The following is an 18,102-nucleotide window of genomic DNA, read 5'->3' on the forward strand; positions in this document are numbered from 1 at the left end:
ATTGCCTAGTCTAGCACTGACAACTAAGCTGCAGCGCATAATGATTTTTGATGATGTGCTGAATATGCACATATTTATATGGAAAAATCTAATGAATGAAAAATGGGTCTGAAGGAAACATATGTATTTATGAAATGCGCACAAGATAGTGAGTTTAGGAACAGTGGTTATATGTACACCTTTGAATTTAAGGTTACCCATCCTGTCATGTAATTCAGAAGACATTTTGCTAAATGTGTTCTCATGTACGCTAACTTACATTTGGAAGCCAAAAATGCAGAGAAATTCAGGTGAGGGTGATAAATGTTTTACTTTTCTGTGTTCTCCCAACAAAAACTACTCCCTGCTTGTGTTTTTGGGCTTAGCGCCTGCAACGCAAAGCACCACAAAATACTGCCTGAAGGCATCACACTTCACCCAGCAAAATCAACACTTATTTTTTTTTTTTTTTTAACAATGTGGGTAGCTTTAGAATTTGTACCCTCACTCTGTTGCTACCTGGAGAAACCTACGAAACAGACTGCTAAAAACTAGACACCGAGGGGTTCTAGGATGGTGTGACTTGCATGAATCCGATGCAGACCTCAAACTTTGTCTAAAAAGACGCATTCTTGTCATGTTTCTGTGAGGAAAAGATCCAGAAGTTGCAGGGATCCACAAAATTCCTGCCACTCAGCGCTCCCACACTTGTTGCCAATAAAATAGGTACCCACTCATGTGGCTGAGGCTAGCACCCTACGCACAAAATGCCAAATGGTGACACTAAAAAATCATCAGAGAAAAGCTACTCGATTTGGCATTGTGGGTAGCTGCTCAGTTTGGCAGTGTGGGTAGATGCGACATTTGGGTCAGGGGTCTACCACCACCCAGGTAAACCGGCCAGACCTAGGCATTTCTGAAAACAATACACTCAGGAGAGTGCAGTGTGGAATCCACAAAGTTTTCTTACTTATGAGGTCTTGCAACCACCAACTTTAGCAAAAAAAATGTATTTTCCTCACATTTTTGTGAAATAAAGTTTTGGAAACCTGCAGGATCCAAATTCCCATAATGCAACGTTCCAGCAGTCCTCCTGAACTATACCCCACTTGTGGGCCAAGCGCCAATAACAGAAAAGTCCAAAAACGCAAAATGGACAGATCAAATGTTTTCTTCTGGAATTTGCAGGGATCCATAATAGCAATGCCATTATCGCTTGTTTTATCTGTGACTGTTGCTAGGGACAGCTACATAAGTGTGGTATAATTTGTATTGGGAGAAGTGTGGAAATGATGGGTTGTATAACATTTTATGTTTTCCTGTAGATTCCATAAGCTTTTCCTTCACACAAATTTGAGGCCAATTCATAATTTTAGGCAAAGTGTGAGGTTTGCAGGACATTGTGTGTGAGAAAATGTAATGGGATCTACACAAGGCACTCCACCCTGGACTTCCTTGGGTTCTATTTTTGAAAAATGTCTGGCTTTGGTAGGTTTTCCTGGGTGGGGTCTGAACTAGGGCCCGAACTAGGGCCCAAATGCAGCAGTTACCTCTGTTGCTAATTTCTCCTGGTTGAGTTTTGAGGCATTTTTTGTGTCATGGACACTAGGCCGAAGCACACAAGTCGGGTAGCGTATTAAGCACTAGAAGTGCAGCCACACTGGATATTAGGATTGTTAAGGATTTTCCCACAGATTCCGAACGTTTCTCTAAAAAATGTGAGGATGATGCATGATTGTATCCATTGAGGTAAAATTTGGCATTTCCAGGGCATTTTGGATGAGTGGGATCTGTGCAAGTTAAAGCACCCTGGTCTGCTCTAGTTTTTCCAGATTTAAAACATGTGAGGTGTTGATATTCTTCCTTGGGAGTATATCCAGTACTGAAGTACAGACTTAAATCAGTAGGTTTTGGCACTACCATTAATAGTGAGTTAAAATAATTAATACTAATTAATACTAATAGCAGTATTGGAATATTAAACTCCTCACATAGTGGTAGCAAGCGTTCAAGCTATGTCAAGGAACCAACCAGTTTATGGTCCATTCACACCGCTAGCAAAGGGCCCAAGACCTACAACACTCACATTAACATACCACCACCATACAAAGGCTCATCCTCATCATACTCCAACTGGACTGAAACACCAATTGCACTGCCACTCAACAGGTCGTTAGCCAACTTGCAGAAACATCTATTACAAAGTAATATGTACTGCCAGCCAGCATCCACACATGCCACCAGCCACTTTTGGGGGTTAGTGCCTCAAACAGATTTTCTGTTCTAAATGTACCACCTTAAAAGCCTTATGAAAGCAAACCTAGGCTAAGCTGTGACCACCTGTTCATGATTGTCTCACCCAGAGTCCTAATACTGCAGTGGTGCAGGTGCACCTTTACTAGTTCCTTACCTTGGCAGCTCAGCTAGTCTGAGAAAGACTTGTCTTTCATGCACCTTCAGCACACTCACTGCTTTAAAGCATTAAAAACCCAATTCCTTCCAGTGTGTGAAAAGTAAGTTGAGTCTTTCTGAGGATGCATTTGTGGCCTATTCCTCGGGCACTGTGAACAAATCTACCTTTAAAAACTGGGCTAAACATGCTGGGGCAGACTACTAAGTTCTCTAAAGAGCACTTCTAGAAAGATTGATGACCTTTAGTGTTTGGTGGACCGTGAACTCATTCAAAACATGGCTCATGTCTATCGTTATGTGCAGTGCATTAACTCTAATGCACTAGTAATACAGCGGGCAGAACATCCGCCATGTTCTGACAGAGGATGAAAGTAACAAACATGTCCCAAGTCGGAAATATGTGTATAGCGGTGGAAACGGTGATCTGTACGTCACTCCTACCTTGACCATTTGCCTTCTAACTACACAAGATCACTATGCAAACAAACCTTTACCAAGCTTTGACTAACTGTTCATGTCTGTCTCACCAGAAGTATTTACACCACAATTATGCCTTGTGTATTTTTATTAACTCCCTGTTGCAGCCTACGCGCTGCACTAAATCCAACTTGTTTCCGTGTTTAGAAATACTTTTGGGGTGGTTGAGGAATGCACTTATGACCCATTCCTTGGAGAGTGAGAACAAATCTCCCTTTTAAAAACTGGGCTAAACACGCTGGTTCGAACTCTAATAAGTTCCACAAAGAGCACTTCTAGAAAGTCCAAGGGCATCCGTTTGGTGGACATGTCCTGTTCATGATTATGTGCAGTCCATTGACTATAATACACTTGTAATCAGCAGAATATCTGCCACATTTTGACAGAGGATGAAAGTGGCAAGCAGCAATAAGGAAGACCAATGTCTGCCTCTTTACTGGAGTCAGTAAAGACAAAGTGGCTCAAATCTAATTTAGGAAGAAAGTCTTGTATTACAGTCCTTTTTTCCAAATTTAAATTAAAGAATAAAAAAAGCTACACAGCTACTCAAGTAATGGCCCAAGGAAGGTATGTAGCCATGAATGGCCTTTTGGGGACAGATACTAATGCGTATTCTATATGCTTCACTTCAATCAGTTTCTCAGAATGAAGTTGAAAAACACAGCCTTGGCTGTGATGGGAACTGGGGACTGTGATAATCTACTCTTACCTCTTTCCTAGTTGAACACAAACACTGCATCGCCTATATCGACGTCTCTGTTGCAGGAATGTGGCCGACAAAGTGTTGCTTCTTCAGCCATCCAACTTCTTCCACAACAGATGTAGTGATGACTGCTTTTACAGCAGTAAGACTTATAATAACAGCCAACTGCAAGTCAAGGAAGGACATCAGTCTTCCAGTGGTAGTCTGATGATAGACATCATATGCATTGTATGTTGCCAACTGATTCAGGTGGTTAGCTAATTTTTTATACCATATGGGAGTTTTAAGACTTATATTGTTGAAGAATCTGGTCTTTTTCATCCACTCTTCCCATGTATTTGTAATCAAGCATATAGGTGGGCTTGCAGACTTTTTAACTGGCCCCTAACCGTCACAGAAGTGCTTTCATCATGAAGTGCAGTGAGCACATATACTTGCTGCAGACAGTGAGCAGTTGGTTGCAATGCTTCTTACGAGCAAAGTCCTGTGGGAATCCTTTGTATTGCTTTTGAATTGCACCACAAGCCCCAGTGCCAACTGTGGACAGTTCACTATATAGCTGGACTCGTGTACTGAAATTAACTACATAATGGTTATAACTTTTATGACTGAGAAATTGGGCAAGCTCCTCATATGATCTTCTCACTCCTAATATGGAAGGACAACCTGCAGGATTTATTGTAAAGTCCTTTACTGTATCTACTCTCAAACTGTACACAAGCCCATTGACAAACTTGGTACAACATGTATATCTTGATGTCGTAAGAAGCTCTTTTGCTTGGTATGTTCTGCCTGAACACCAGTCACCCTTTATACAAGATCAAGGACTCATCTACTGCTATATTCTTTCCAGGAATACAAGTCTCTGTAAACTTGGCAGACAAATGTTCCACAACAGGCAGATTTTGTACAATCTGTCATGCTGGTCCAGGAAATATGCAACAGATTTATCATTGAAATGCAACATATGATGCAAAATCAAAATGTTGTCTCTGCTCTTGACTGGTGCAAATCTGGTTGTTGCCCAAACCGTATGAGTGAGTAGGCCAGTAGGACCATATGGTTGATTAGTGCACTATTCACACGTTCAGCATTAGGCACAGAAATTGAAGTTGTAGTCCACAGTTGTACTCTAGAGCGAGGCGCCTGAGTGGCAGTATGTTTCTGGCACTATTTCCTTAAGGATGTGTTCATCCTTAAAAAGATAGAAGTAGTCAATAGCCAAAACAATTACATTATTGACTTTACATCCAGCATCTGCAGTGAATGGGGGATTTTGTGGCTGAGCTAAATTAGGAGGCTTGTGTACGTGCTCAGTGCGTGAGACCTGCCTGCACTCTGGATTGATCTGCCATGTTACTGGCTCTCCTCTGCACAAATTTTGCTTGCAAAGGGACATCACGACTGCCATCAGAATCCCTGGAAGATCAGTCCTCCTCGTCAGGAATTCCATCTGAAAGATCACTTCCAGATTCTGTCCCCAACCCTCTCCCTCAGATGCTATTTCAGTATCAGACTCTTCCTCACAGCTGTCCTCCGTCATATGAGTAAGAGTCACTGAAGCAATTATCCAATGAGTCGCCATCCCTGTTTATATCTAAAACTTTTGGCCGAGGTAGAATGCAGAGCTACTCATAGAAATGAATGCTGTGGGTGCTATAAATTGTAAGAATGGAATGCAGTGCTTTGGAAGTGTAGACAAGTGTGCGCACAGCAATAGTATCAAACAGTAAAAAGCACTTACCTGGCTCAGTGCAGCATACAGGTTTTTCCAAAAGCTAAGAGAAAAAGAACAGAAAAAAATTCAACTGCAACACACTAAAGAAGGCATAAGCATATTATGACAAATGTATCTCCACTACTAGTAAAAACTTCTCTATGAGACATCCTCCTTATGAAAGAGCCGAATGTTGGTGACTAGCTTAACTGGGCCCTCCCATTGATCTATAAAGTATTCTGTGCTTCCGCACCTCCCTATTGGGATGCCCAATTGATGTCCTCTGCATTGCAGAAGTAGAGCGGAGGACGTCAAATTGTCTCTGTCCGCACTGTAAGGGTTAAATGCGTCTTGTCTTTAACATATGTGTTTCCTAATGAATCGGGCCTTCTGCCTTTGTTGTAGCTTTTCATAGTAAACATTTCAAACCAATGGAATTTGCATAACGTTTCCTAGTAAATCATTCAGGCCAATAGTCTTTCATTGACTTTTCACCAGAACTAACTCAAACTTACTGTACTGGACATAGTCTTTCCCACAAGGCAACCACTAGGTATAGGATAATACAATGACAAATACGTACAATATTTCAGTTGTCAAAACAATATAAAGTACTCAGCTAAGATGGCCTCATAGGAATTATTAAAGTGGAAATCTTCTCTCTGTGATTTTCTTGAGTGGGACGCCAGCACCAAAACACTTGCATGCTACGATAATCTACGAGATTATATGTAACAAAAGTACTGGTCTACATCCTGTAACTGTGATAACAATCCACTGTTAAAGGACTATTGGCTTTAGCAAATGTTTTTCACAATTTGACCTTTATCGAAACGTTTTTATAACAAACAGATCAGACCTGTGGCATCAGACGTAACTTTTCCTTGTGAACCAATCAGGGCTTTAGCCCTTATAATTGGCTTGTCGCCATAATCAACTCCGACCTGCTGTACTGTATCTTTTATGATGGCATCTGTTCATTTTGAAACCGTTCTTGTAGGTAGAAGACACTTGTCATTTTAATATGACAGGGACTGAAGTTAAAAAATAATTCTGTGTTCAAAGGGCATCTCTTCGCTAATATGAATAACTTAATATTGGTTATAGCTGCATATAAAGGAGCAGTGCCCTGACAGCCTGCACCCATATAAATAGTTTATCAGTGGGCTGCGTGATTGCTTTAATCTGCGCTAAATCGTGAGCTGTAGCTTGAAGTTGAAAGTTGTCGTTTGTTGGACGGGTCACTTTTAGTTTTACAAATGCAGTGCTTTTCATTTTATGGGGCTCAATCTACTCCCTTTTATTAGGTTGAAGCCTATTGCTAACAACTTTGCAAACCTTCCCAGGAAATGCATTCCGCCCACTGCTTACCATTGGTTTTGTGGTTTGTAAATCACAATGGCTTGCTTTCTTTTTGCTGCTTCATTTGGTTTAGGCTGTCCAGCTTGAGTTCGTACATTCCCTTGCCCAAACCTTATTTACTGCATGTATTCTTATCTTATCACATTTGCTATACAGTGAAAGACAGATGTCAAACGTCAGGCTCTGCCTTCCAGGGTGCTTGCTGTTTTACTTTTCTTTCTCTGACTTCAAAGTAAGAAGTTTTGTATGACAATAATGCTGGCTACCCTCAGTGTGTTGGTCGGAAGGCTGTATGATATTTTCTTTTCTAGCACACAAAATTTAAGTATGTAAATGAGCTAGCAGGTATTTCAGAATATATCAGAAGTAGGACTGCACACATGAAGCATTTTTTAGGTCGAGCCTGGGCAGTCCATGTGCTGCTCTGCAAGACATGCTGTATTGGAGTATGGGCTTGAAGCCCCGCTCACTCTCCACACATTTTTCACTGGCCTGTTTCATTGTCCTTCGTAAACTCTGGCTTCTAATTAGTTAATATGGTTGTTAATCCCTCCTTAGTACCGCCTTGTCTTCATTTGTAACCTCCCATAAGGGCTGGCACTTTTACTTCTGTTACACAATATGCCTCATTTAGTTTGAACTACGCAAACAAATGATGGACGGAATCCAGACCGAAGTGCCAAGCCAGGTCTTCCCTGGACCGGAAACCAGCATCCTGGGGCCGGTTTCTGGGTATTACCCTTCATCAGCCAGGCTAGCTTGAATCCAGTGGCACAGTGAGCAAGGGACCCACGTCTGGGCATACCCATCCCACTTAGGGTGCAAAGTGCTACGCAAATAAATGATGGATGGAATGCTGAATAAATCATACATTCACCCCAGTCGAGAAATCTGGGTTAAATCCATCATTCTTTTGCTCGCCATGCCACCCCAGTTTAAACCCAGCCATATGCAAATCAGTCTTGACCCTGTGCCTCATGGGAACAGTACAGACCGAACTGCCAAGCAAGGTCCTCCCTGGACCGGAAATATTACCGGGGTATTACCCTTAATCAGCCAGGCTAGCTTGAATCCAGTGGCACAGTGAGCAAGGGACCTAAGTTTGGGCATACCCATCCCACTGTATGATTTATTCAGCATTCCTTCATCATTTCTTTGCGTAGCACTTATCACCCTAAGTGGGATGCGTATACCCAGACGTGGGTCACTCTGTACTGCACGGCATGCCATGCCACTGGAGTCTACGCTCCTTTCCACCTCTTCACTGTACACTGCATCACTCCACTCTACCTTGCTCCACTCCACGCCACTTCAATCTACTCTGAAACAAACTACTCGACTGCGGTCTATGCTACTCTACTTTAAGCCATTGAACTCCACGCCACTGCAGTCTACTCTGTGCCACTCTACTCTATTCCACTCTATTCTGTGCCACTCTGTCACTGAGCTCCACGCCAATGCAGTCTACACCACTTTACTCAAAAACTATGCACTCTACAGTACCGCACTCTACGCTGCTCTACTCTGCACTTTATGCCACTTCACTCTAGGTCCTCAACTCTACTCCACTGTACAAAGCTCTACTCCATTAAACTATACTCTATGCCACTCCATTCTACAACACTTTACTGCAATCTATGCGTCTCTGAGACACTACTCTACGGAGCTCTACGCAACTCCCTCTATGCCACTCCATTCCACTTTACTCTATTCTGCGACAACTACTCCACTCTACGCCACTCCACTCTGACACTCTATGCCACTCTGTATGCCATTCCACTCTCCTACATGACTGCACTCTATGCCACTGCAATCTGCACTGCTCTTCGCCATGCCACTGCACTCTACGCTAATGCACTCTACACCATTTTACTCCAAACCAATGCACTCTGCTCCACTGCACTCTGCTCCACTGCACTCTACTCCACTGTACTCTACGCTACTCAACTCTGCAAGACTGCACTCTTCACCACTGAACTCAGCCCTACACTACTCTGTACCACTGCACTCTACGCCAATGCACTCTAGGCCAATGCATTCTACACGACTACACTCTACATCACTCCACTCTATGCCGTTCTAACGTATTCTGCACGACTGCACTCCATGCCACTGCACTCTACTCCACTCTACCCCACTTCACTCTATGCTACTCTACAGCACTCCACTGTACCTTGCACCACATTACTCTGTGCCGCTTACCTCTACTGTGAAACGATCTAATCTACGCCATTGTAATATACTATGCACCACTCTACTCTATCTCACAGTACTCTACGCTAATACTGTCTAAATCACTTTACTCAAAACCCATGCACTCTACGCCAATTTACTCTGCACTACTAGGCCACTCGGCTCCACTCTGAAATTTCACTCAATGACACTCTACTATATTAAGCTCCACTCCGCTCTGTGCAACTTCCCTCTATATCTCTCCACTCTGCAACACTCTATTCCACTCTATGCCAGCCACCCTACAACAGTAACTGCTCTATGCAATATCCTCTATGCTACTCCACTCTATTCTACAACCCTTCTCCACTACTCACTCTGTGCCACTCCACCCTACTCTGCCATTCCACTCCACTCTGCCATTCCACTTTTCTACACTACTCCACTCTATACCACTACACTCTACAACAATCTAGTCCGCTCTACACCACTCTACAGCACTCTATGCAACATCCTCTATGCCCCTCCACTCTAGTCTACACCACTCCACGACACTGTACCACTCCACGATACTGTACCACTCCACGACACTGTACCACTCCACTCTGCAGCACACTACTCTACGGCATTCTACTCCCTCCTCCACCACACTCTACAGCACTCTATACCACTCAACTCTTGCCACTCCATGACACTCTACGGCACTCTTTTACCCCACTAGCTCTTAGCCATGCTGAACAGCAGACAAGCTGGTGTACAACATGGCTAAAACATATTGGCAAACCAATACCTCTTGCATAGGCAATACCTATTGGTTTTGCCAATGCTTGTTTATAAACTGACAACATTTAAAAACGAACCTAAATACCTCTCCTGGTCAATCCGCCCCCTCCTCCACCCTTTATGTTTTAGCAGATCCTGTTACTCCCTGGCCTCTTCAATGTATGTAAATGTAATAAGATCGTGATAAATTGTCTTGCTCTGTTAATAAAAATCTTGGTATATTACCGAAAGCAGAAATAATTATTTTCTATTTTCTGAAGTGCAGGTAAGTTGCGTCTCCCCGTATTAGCTAAACAAACCGCAATAGCTGCACACAGATTTTCCTTTTTCTGTGATACTTAAACTCAGTCTACAATGAATATAATGACGCCACCCGATGAATCATTGTTTTTCTTTTTTTAGGTCTGAAGTTTGTGGATTTATTTTAAACCCTCTAAAAGTAAAACCTTAAGAAGCAGAAATAAAGATGGGGACGCCTGGCCATGGAAGGAAACGCACTCCTATTAAAGACAGATTTTCTGCAGAGGATGAAGCATTAAGTCACATTGCCAGAGAGGTATGTAAAAATAATATGAATTATTCATAATCTTACTTACAAATGATTGTGAACGTTCCTCATCTGTACAATAAGCAGTTTAATAACTAATAATAAAGCAGAATTGTAGAAAAACATTATACACTAGCATCCCAATCCACATCCAACCTCACTTGTCAAGTGTCCTCTCTGGCATTGAGGCTACCAGGAGCCTAGTTTTGCACAGTGGAAAAAGAGTTCAAAATGGGAGCCGAGGGCAGGGCACCCAAAACACACCGCGTCTACTTCATACACTGAGGGAGCATGAAACATTCTGTTCGAGGCATATGAGCTGTAGATCACATGTGTTGCATAAGATCGCCTTCTAGTGTTGGGTCCAGATGTTTGCACTTTGTTTTTCTGGAGGCAATTTTCCCTAGTATTTTTCCGCCATCGGGTTCGGATGTACCTCGCTGCGCTCTGGTTCGACGTCGATTCTTCAGTCCTTCTCAGCGCGTATCACATTCACACTCGATGGTATTTTTTCCGTACTGTGTTTCCGTTCGCGTTCCTTTTTCTTCGCGGATCGTGATTGCTATAGAACATTTTAATCTGAGAGCTTGTGGTAGGCCGTCGGGCCTAGCCTCTGGTTCGACTCTCAGTTGATGGAACAAACTCCTTTCAAGTTCTGTCCATGGTGCCATGTGAAATTCTCACACACCGACTCATATGAGGTGTACAACTTGTGTTTGTCACCCGACCACAGAGACCACTGTGATGCGTCCCGAGCTTTCCGCTCCAAAAATACTTTTGGCGATCGTTGGGCCCAACGACGCGACCTGAAGAGACAACATGCAGGTTCCATTCCTGACCTCTTCGGACCTCGATTGGAATAGGAGGAAGGCGACAAGCCCATCGGAGCCGATGAGGAACAGGAAGACATCTTCGTTTCCAAACACAGCTCCGATGAGGATGAAGACATCCGTCGGGGACAATGTACAGTGAGTACAGCCCCTGCCACGACCCACCTTCCACTTCCATAGAAGTAAAAGGCTCCGCCCCAACCTGGGTGCCGAGAACAAGCTTCCGAAGCATAGTAAAAAGCCTTCCGGCTCTGAAAAGCCCAATGCCAAATCGGGCACTGAGCCAAAGACTTTGGAGACGAAAAAAAGTCAGGCACTGTACATCCTCCGTCAGCACCGAAACAAACTTCGGATCCGAAAACCCCAGCAAAGAAAGCGTAGTCGCCGAAACATTCAGAGCCGAAACACATGGAGACGCCAAAGTCACCCAAAAAACATGTTTTCAGTGATCCGATCAAAAAACCGGATCCAAAACAGAAAATCCTGGTTATACACACAAAGACTGGACTTATCACCACTAAAGTGATTCTAAAAAGGAGTGCGACTACGGAAGAGGAATACCATATACCATCAAAAGAGAACTGACGGAACACATCCTTCCCTGCCTCCTCTTCCTCTTCCTTCACCTTCTCTACCCTAGACTATACCTGTGCCAACTTCACCTGAACACTCAACCACCACATACACCTGACAATCAGGGTGATGGGGATGTGGATGAGGATAATAATGATGACCATCAGCCTGGAGACGTGTGGGATGACTATAATCCTGATTCTCCCACTGATAACGACCCGGACATGTATCCTACCAAACCTTCTCCACCAGATGACAGCATAGGATTTGTCGAGTTAAGTAGGGCTGCTACTTAACCATAGAGACCCTCTACACAGAGAATCCCTTGAAGAGGATTTTATTTTCTAGACTACAAAACACACAAGTCTACACACATGTTGCCCATGTTAAAAGGCATGACCAGACATTTTTAAGGATCCTGTTAGAGCATGTTTCCTTACCCCGAGGGTAGATGAAAAATACAAGCCTGCCCCTACAGATCCAGTCTACATTAAAGGTCAACTACCATTAGATTCACTAGTAGTTTCTAATGCACTGAAAAGGGCAAAGTTTCAGACTTCTGGAGAAGCACCACCACCACCACCAAATAAAGAGTCTAAACTCCTTGATGCTTCAGGGAAAAGGATTGCGTCCCAGGCTGCTAATTTCTGTCGTATTTCCAATACACAGGTGTTGCTAGCACGCTATGACCGTGCACATTCTTTTAAGAAGACCTGCCTGGCTGCACATATCAATCTATACTAAACACACCCTTGGATAAGGAACACCTTTATGGGCCGGAAGTAGACACTTCATTGGATAAAATGAAGAAGGATACTGAAGTGGCTAAATCCATAGGAGCACTTCAGTCTCCACAAGGGTTTGGTTCCTTTCGTCGCTCCTTTTATCGAGCAGGATCTAAAAATACTATCTCAGACACTGCGTCCACCTACAAGGGCAATAATCAACCCTCCGGTTCCAAGGGTTTCTATTGAGGCAATTGCAGAGGAAAGAATTAAAAGGGCAGAGGTAGAGGTTCCAATCCATGTACCTCACCATCCAATACAAAACAGTGACTTGCCCATAGTTCCCCCCCGACCACTTAATACCTGTAGGAGGAAGACTGTCACAATTTCTACCAAAGTGGTGGTCCGTAACAACAGACAAATGGGTTCTTCAAATTATCCATTCTGGTAACTGGAGGAATGTTTGGGGGAGTGTTGATGAACTCCAGGCAAAGTCGCACAGACTTCCACTAGAACACCTAAACATTCTCAAAAAGGAAGTAAAATCCTGCTACTAAAACAATCCATAGAGCCCGTACCACCGCAACATCAAGGGTCGGGCGTGTACTCCTTTTACTTTCTAATTCCAAAGAAGGACAGTTCTCCAAGACCCATATTGGATTTTAGAGAACTCAACCTTTACATACAGTTGGGCAACTTCCACATGGTAACATTTTAACAAATACTGCCTCTTTTGCAAAAGGGCAATTCTCTTTCTACTCTAGACTTAAAGGACGCCTACTTTCATATCCCAATCCATCCGGCTCACCGCAAAGTACTCAGGTTTGTGGTTGCAGGTAAACACTACTGTTCAGATTCAAACTTGAAGAAGCAAGACGAAGTAAGGTAGTAAGCTCTTTATTCTGATCATCCACTCAACACTGAGAGAGTGTCAACATTCTATTGTTCACTCTAGGTGAAACGTTCCATTGCACACAGGAAGGAAGTGGAGTACAAGGGAGGGAGAAATCATGGGATGGACAGGTAAAGGGACAGCAGTAATACAAGAAGATTACAACACATCTCCCTATATAGGGGAGGGAGAAATTTATGCTAAGTTTACAAGTCTATCACCACTCCATGTCTGTCCATTCTCCAGACGGACCATGTTTCTGCTTACCTTATCCAACCGGTGAAGAGATTGGGATTTGCTCTGACCAATATGCACATGGGTGGGTTTCCTCACTGGTACGGGATTGTTAGTCTTGAGGTTATGCTCCTTAACCCCATGGTTCTGGTCATACCAACTTTTATAATTCCTTTGATGTTGTTGGGTTTTTCTCTGACCTTCCCAGTGGTTGGGATCAACTTTCTTACCCCCTCCAACCACAGGGGGTTCATCTTGGTGCTAGGTTCTCTTAGAGCCACAAAAGGAGAAATCCATGTGACGAGATTCAGTTCAGTGTAATACGCCCAGATGCACACTCTAAGCAAATCCTCAATCTTGTGGCTATTTGTGATAGCTAGTTGAATATGTTCCTGTATCATGCGGTTTGTCCTTTCCACTAGTCCATTGGCCTTTGGAGAGTAGAGTGCCGTTTCCTCATGTTTGATGTTCAATTCCTCTAGGAACTCTTATCTCCTTGGACATGAATTGCACTCCACTATCTGTGACTAAAATTGCTGATATTCCTTCATTGCAAAATGTTTTTTAGGAATGCGATAAAACTGCTTGTTGTGGTAGAAGACGTGAATTTGAAATTGATCCAGTGGGAGGTATAGTCTACTAAAACAAACATGAACTTCTTTTGGGGCCCCAAGGCTTCCAAAGGACTAATTATGTCAATGGCTAGTTTAGTCCATGGCACAACAGGTACCTCTACTGGAGACAAAGGAACTTTGCGTAGGGTTTTGGTTGTTATCACTTTAGCACAGCTGATGCATTCTTTGACTTTCAGCTCCACAATTGAATCCATTTTGGAAACCGGAAGCAATTTCTCACGTTATTCTTTGTGATGCTCCTTCCTAAGTGCCAGATCTATTATTTTATTTCTGAGGTCAACAGGTGGAACAATTTTCTCATTGCGATACACTTTATCGTCTATAGATGTTAGTTCAAATCTTGCCTCCCAAAATTCCTTAATCGCTTCAGTGACCTCAGTACGTTTATCAGGTCGGCCATTGACAATTAAATCTTTCAAGGTGTTCATATTTACATCTTTTCTCATACCCTCTTCCCATTCTTCTCTAGTCAGGGACGGTAGTTGGATGACTAAGATGGGGATATCTAATTGTTCTTCTTGTGTACTGGCACATAGGAGGGACCTAGACAAATAACCCCGCCATCACATTCTCTATACCAGGTAAGTATTCCACTCTAAAGCAAAAGTTTTCCAACCCAAGCAACCACTTTGATATGCGCGGAGAACTGCATTGAATGTTTTTAGACTAGAACATGAATGTCAGCGGCTTGTGGTCTGTACGAATGGTGAATTTGGTACCCCATAGATAGAATTTAAAGTGATTAACGGCCCAAAATATTGCTAATGCCTCTCACTCGATGACCGAGTAGTTGCGTTCGGTAGGACTCGGAGAACGGGAAGCAAAGGCTATGATAGTTTCACCCCTCTCCCTTCTTTGAAGTAATGACGCCACCAACCTATTGTTAGAATCATCTGTGGTTAATATTGTTTTCTTTTTGGGGTCAAAATATCCTGGGGCAGGTGATTCAATTATCTCCTTCGTCAACATGTCCACCATTTTGCTGTGCTTCTCTTTCCATGTAAATTCTTTGTGTTTTTTTAACAGTTCACATAATGCATCACATTTCTCCCGAAAAATCTTTACAAACTTGGCTATATATTCAATTAGGCCTAAGAAGAATTTGAGTTCCTCTTTGTTAGTCTGGTATGGAGCATCACGGACTGCTTGAATTAAACTGTATGTCTGAAAGCTTCTTGGGAGATGGTGTGCTCAAGGTAGTCTACAGAGCCTACTTTAATCTTACACTTGTCACGTTTCACTGTCAACCCTGCTTCTGAAAGTCTCTTGCAAACTGTTTTAAAAACGATATCGTGCTCTTCAGCAGATGACCCATAAATCAGTATGTCATCTTGGAAGCACAGGGTGTTTGTGATGCCCATAAGGATTTGCTGCATTATTTTTTTTAAAACTGCTGCAGAAATATCTGATTTACTTATTTTTACACCTGAATCTCCCCAGCATTTTTTGTAATCATCCATATTGAGTAAGGTGAATGGAGAGCAAGAGTCTGCAAACATTTACACTGGCTTATTATCAAATAGGACAATGCCCTTAGAATAGTCAAGTTTGGAACCCCACCCTCACTTTTTACTTGAAATACAAACTTCTGACGTTAACCCTCTACATTGACCATTTTAACTTGGTTGCTGTCCCCATCCCTACAAACACTAACAAAGTGCCCTCTTTTGTTACATCTCTTACATGTGACACTATGGGCAGAGCAATGAGGACTGTTGGCCAAGTGATTACTGCTGCCACATCTAAACCATTTCAAACCAGAACTTTCTTTTATGGGTTTGTTGACAGGTACATCTTTGTTTTTTACTTTGAGTACTTCGCTGTGTACTTTGTCTACTTGGGCAGAGGCAACTATTTACTCAGTAACCTTCATTTCTTTCAAGCACTTGGCTGTGTGCCTAATGGATTGTGCTAAAGTATTTGAGTGTGGGGTTTCTTGCAAGTAATTTTTCTTGTATTCTACTACTATTTGTGCACCTGACTAATTGATCCCTTATAAGGGAGTCATTGAGTTCCCCCAAATCGCATAGTTGGGTGAGTCTCCTCAATGCTGCTATGTAGTTGTTGATAAACTCATTTTTTTCCATGCACACGGCTAAAGAATGTGTGACGTTGAAGGACTACATAGGGGAGAGGTGTGGTGCCGCAGCCAGGGCTACTGACGTTGGAATCTGGGGATCACGGTTTGATCCCCTTGCCGGCGGCAGATTAGCCCAGCACCATGTGACTCTGGGCAATAGCTTGCTTAATCTTTCTGACGGCCCTCAGCGCCTGGAGACCCTTAAGGGTGATTGTTTGCGCTTTACAAATGTGTATTAATAATAATAATAATAATAATAATAATAATATTATTATTATGTTTACTTTATCCCTAGAATGTATTTCTAATGTAACATCATACACATCTAAATAGTCATCTTATTTAACCTCTGGTCCTGGTAATGTTTCATATACTTTGCGACCATGCACTCCCAAGTTATGCAAAAGAATATGTTTGCGTACTGCCGAAATTCCCCCGCCCCCATGGCAATTAAATATGATTCAAATAACTTTGTCCAGTCTTTCCAGTGAATTTACGGTCATCAACTGTCATTTAAAAAGGATGGTGGTTGGCTAATACCTGGAGTAACCATAATGAAAGGACAAGTGCAAAGGATAAAGGAAAGCAACACAAAATATAAGAGGAACAATGTTGGATTACTATAGTAAAGACACAGTAGTGCTGGGAATGAAACACTGCAATGTATATAAGAACAATGAGAGTGTGAAAAGATCACAAAATCTCCTTATTGGAATAACCATGTGTGTGCCACCGATAAACGGGCACACTGTCACAGAGCATTAAAGGTGCAGGAATAAGGGGAATAGCACACACAACTAATGAACCTTTGTCATAAAGTACGAATGTTTAGATGGTGTGTATGTCACCATAGGTAGATGCCACACTGTGAAGGTGAGTGTACCACGATGGTTGAAATTGAAAATGTGAAGATGGTGTGTTTGTGTGTGTGTTTGTGTGTGTGTTTGTGTGTGTGTGTGTTTGTGTGTGTGTTTGTGTGTGTGTTTGTGTGTGTCTGTCTGTCTGTCTGTCTGTCTGTCTGTCTGTCTGTCTGTCTGTCTGTCTGTCTGTCTGTCTGTCTGTCTGTCTGTCTGTCTGTGCACATGGATGACACGCTGTGAAGTGAGTGTATCACCGATGGTAGAATTAGAACATTTTACCTCTGGAACCACACTGGAGGCACAAGGGGTTACAGAAGCTGTACAGGCATGCCCACCGTGCTGAGGAGATACGTCGACGAACGTAGCTGAGAATACTTCATGAGAAGTGGGCGTCGATAATTGGAAATGCCGGTTACCTCAGGGCGAACACGTTGACAGCTAGAGGGAGCTGTTATTCGAAGTGCGTGGTGTGGAGAAGAACAGTAGAATCATGGCTGAGGCCGTCTGTCACCACGCTGAGTTGCGATGGGATCCAACAGTTGTGTGCGGGTCTACTGAAGCCTGACAGGAAGGCAAACTGTCAGCACAGCGGGAACCGCACCTGTGAAGAGACACCGATTGTCAGAAGCAGCTGACAGGAACAGTGTCGCTGTGCAACAGCCAGAAAAGGGGGGGGGGCGGCTCCACACCCGGCTAATACAAAGAAGGCCAATGGGGCAGCAGGATTGCCCTCAGTATACTGGACTCTGCAGCCCTGCAACAGCTCGCTGCGAACAGACACGCTCAACGCTCCGGGGAATGCAATGGCCCTGGCTGAAACAGATCAGCTGTCGCACCACAGGACACCTCATACGTGTGGAGATGCCAAAAGTCCGTCGCAGCTGAAAGAACGGTGTCACTGGGACTCCGGAAGACAACTTTCGGCAGGGCTGGTTCCAACCACAGTGGTACAGTCATGAAAATTGGCAAAATGAATAGGAAGTTGCAGGAGTCCGCCAAGGTCCCAACGCTGGAGTGCTGAGAGAGACTTCCTCAGTCCCTACCTTGGCAGCAATCTTCACAGAAACGAAGCTCCAAATAAGCTGTGGCAACCGTAGATAGCGTTTAGCAGATCACGCCTT

At 43.2% G+C, this 18,102-nt stretch overlaps 1 protein-coding gene across 12 annotated transcripts in view; it reads left to right on the forward strand.

Moving 5' to 3' along the window:
- Positions 1-18,102, forward strand: part of LRRFIP2 (LRR binding FLII interacting protein 2) — a 387,303-nt gene that overhangs the window by 56,515 nt on the left and 312,686 nt on the right. For all 12 annotated transcript variants that reach the window (XM_078688284.1, XM_078688283.1, XM_078688281.1 and 9 more), the window contains exon 2: positions 10,008-10,161. In XM_078688284.1, coding sequence (XP_078544410.1) covers positions 10,072-10,161 — 90 coding nt within the window. In that variant the 5' untranslated portion in view covers positions 10,008-10,071. The remainder of the gene's footprint in view (positions 1-10,007; positions 10,162-18,102) is intronic.

The sequence above is a fragment of the Lissotriton helveticus genome, chromosome 4_1, assembly GCF_964261635.1.
Source record: "Lissotriton helveticus chromosome 4_1, aLisHel1.1, whole genome shotgun sequence".
In the NCBI taxonomy this organism is placed as follows: Eukaryota; Metazoa; Chordata; class Amphibia; order Caudata; family Salamandridae; genus Lissotriton; species Lissotriton helveticus.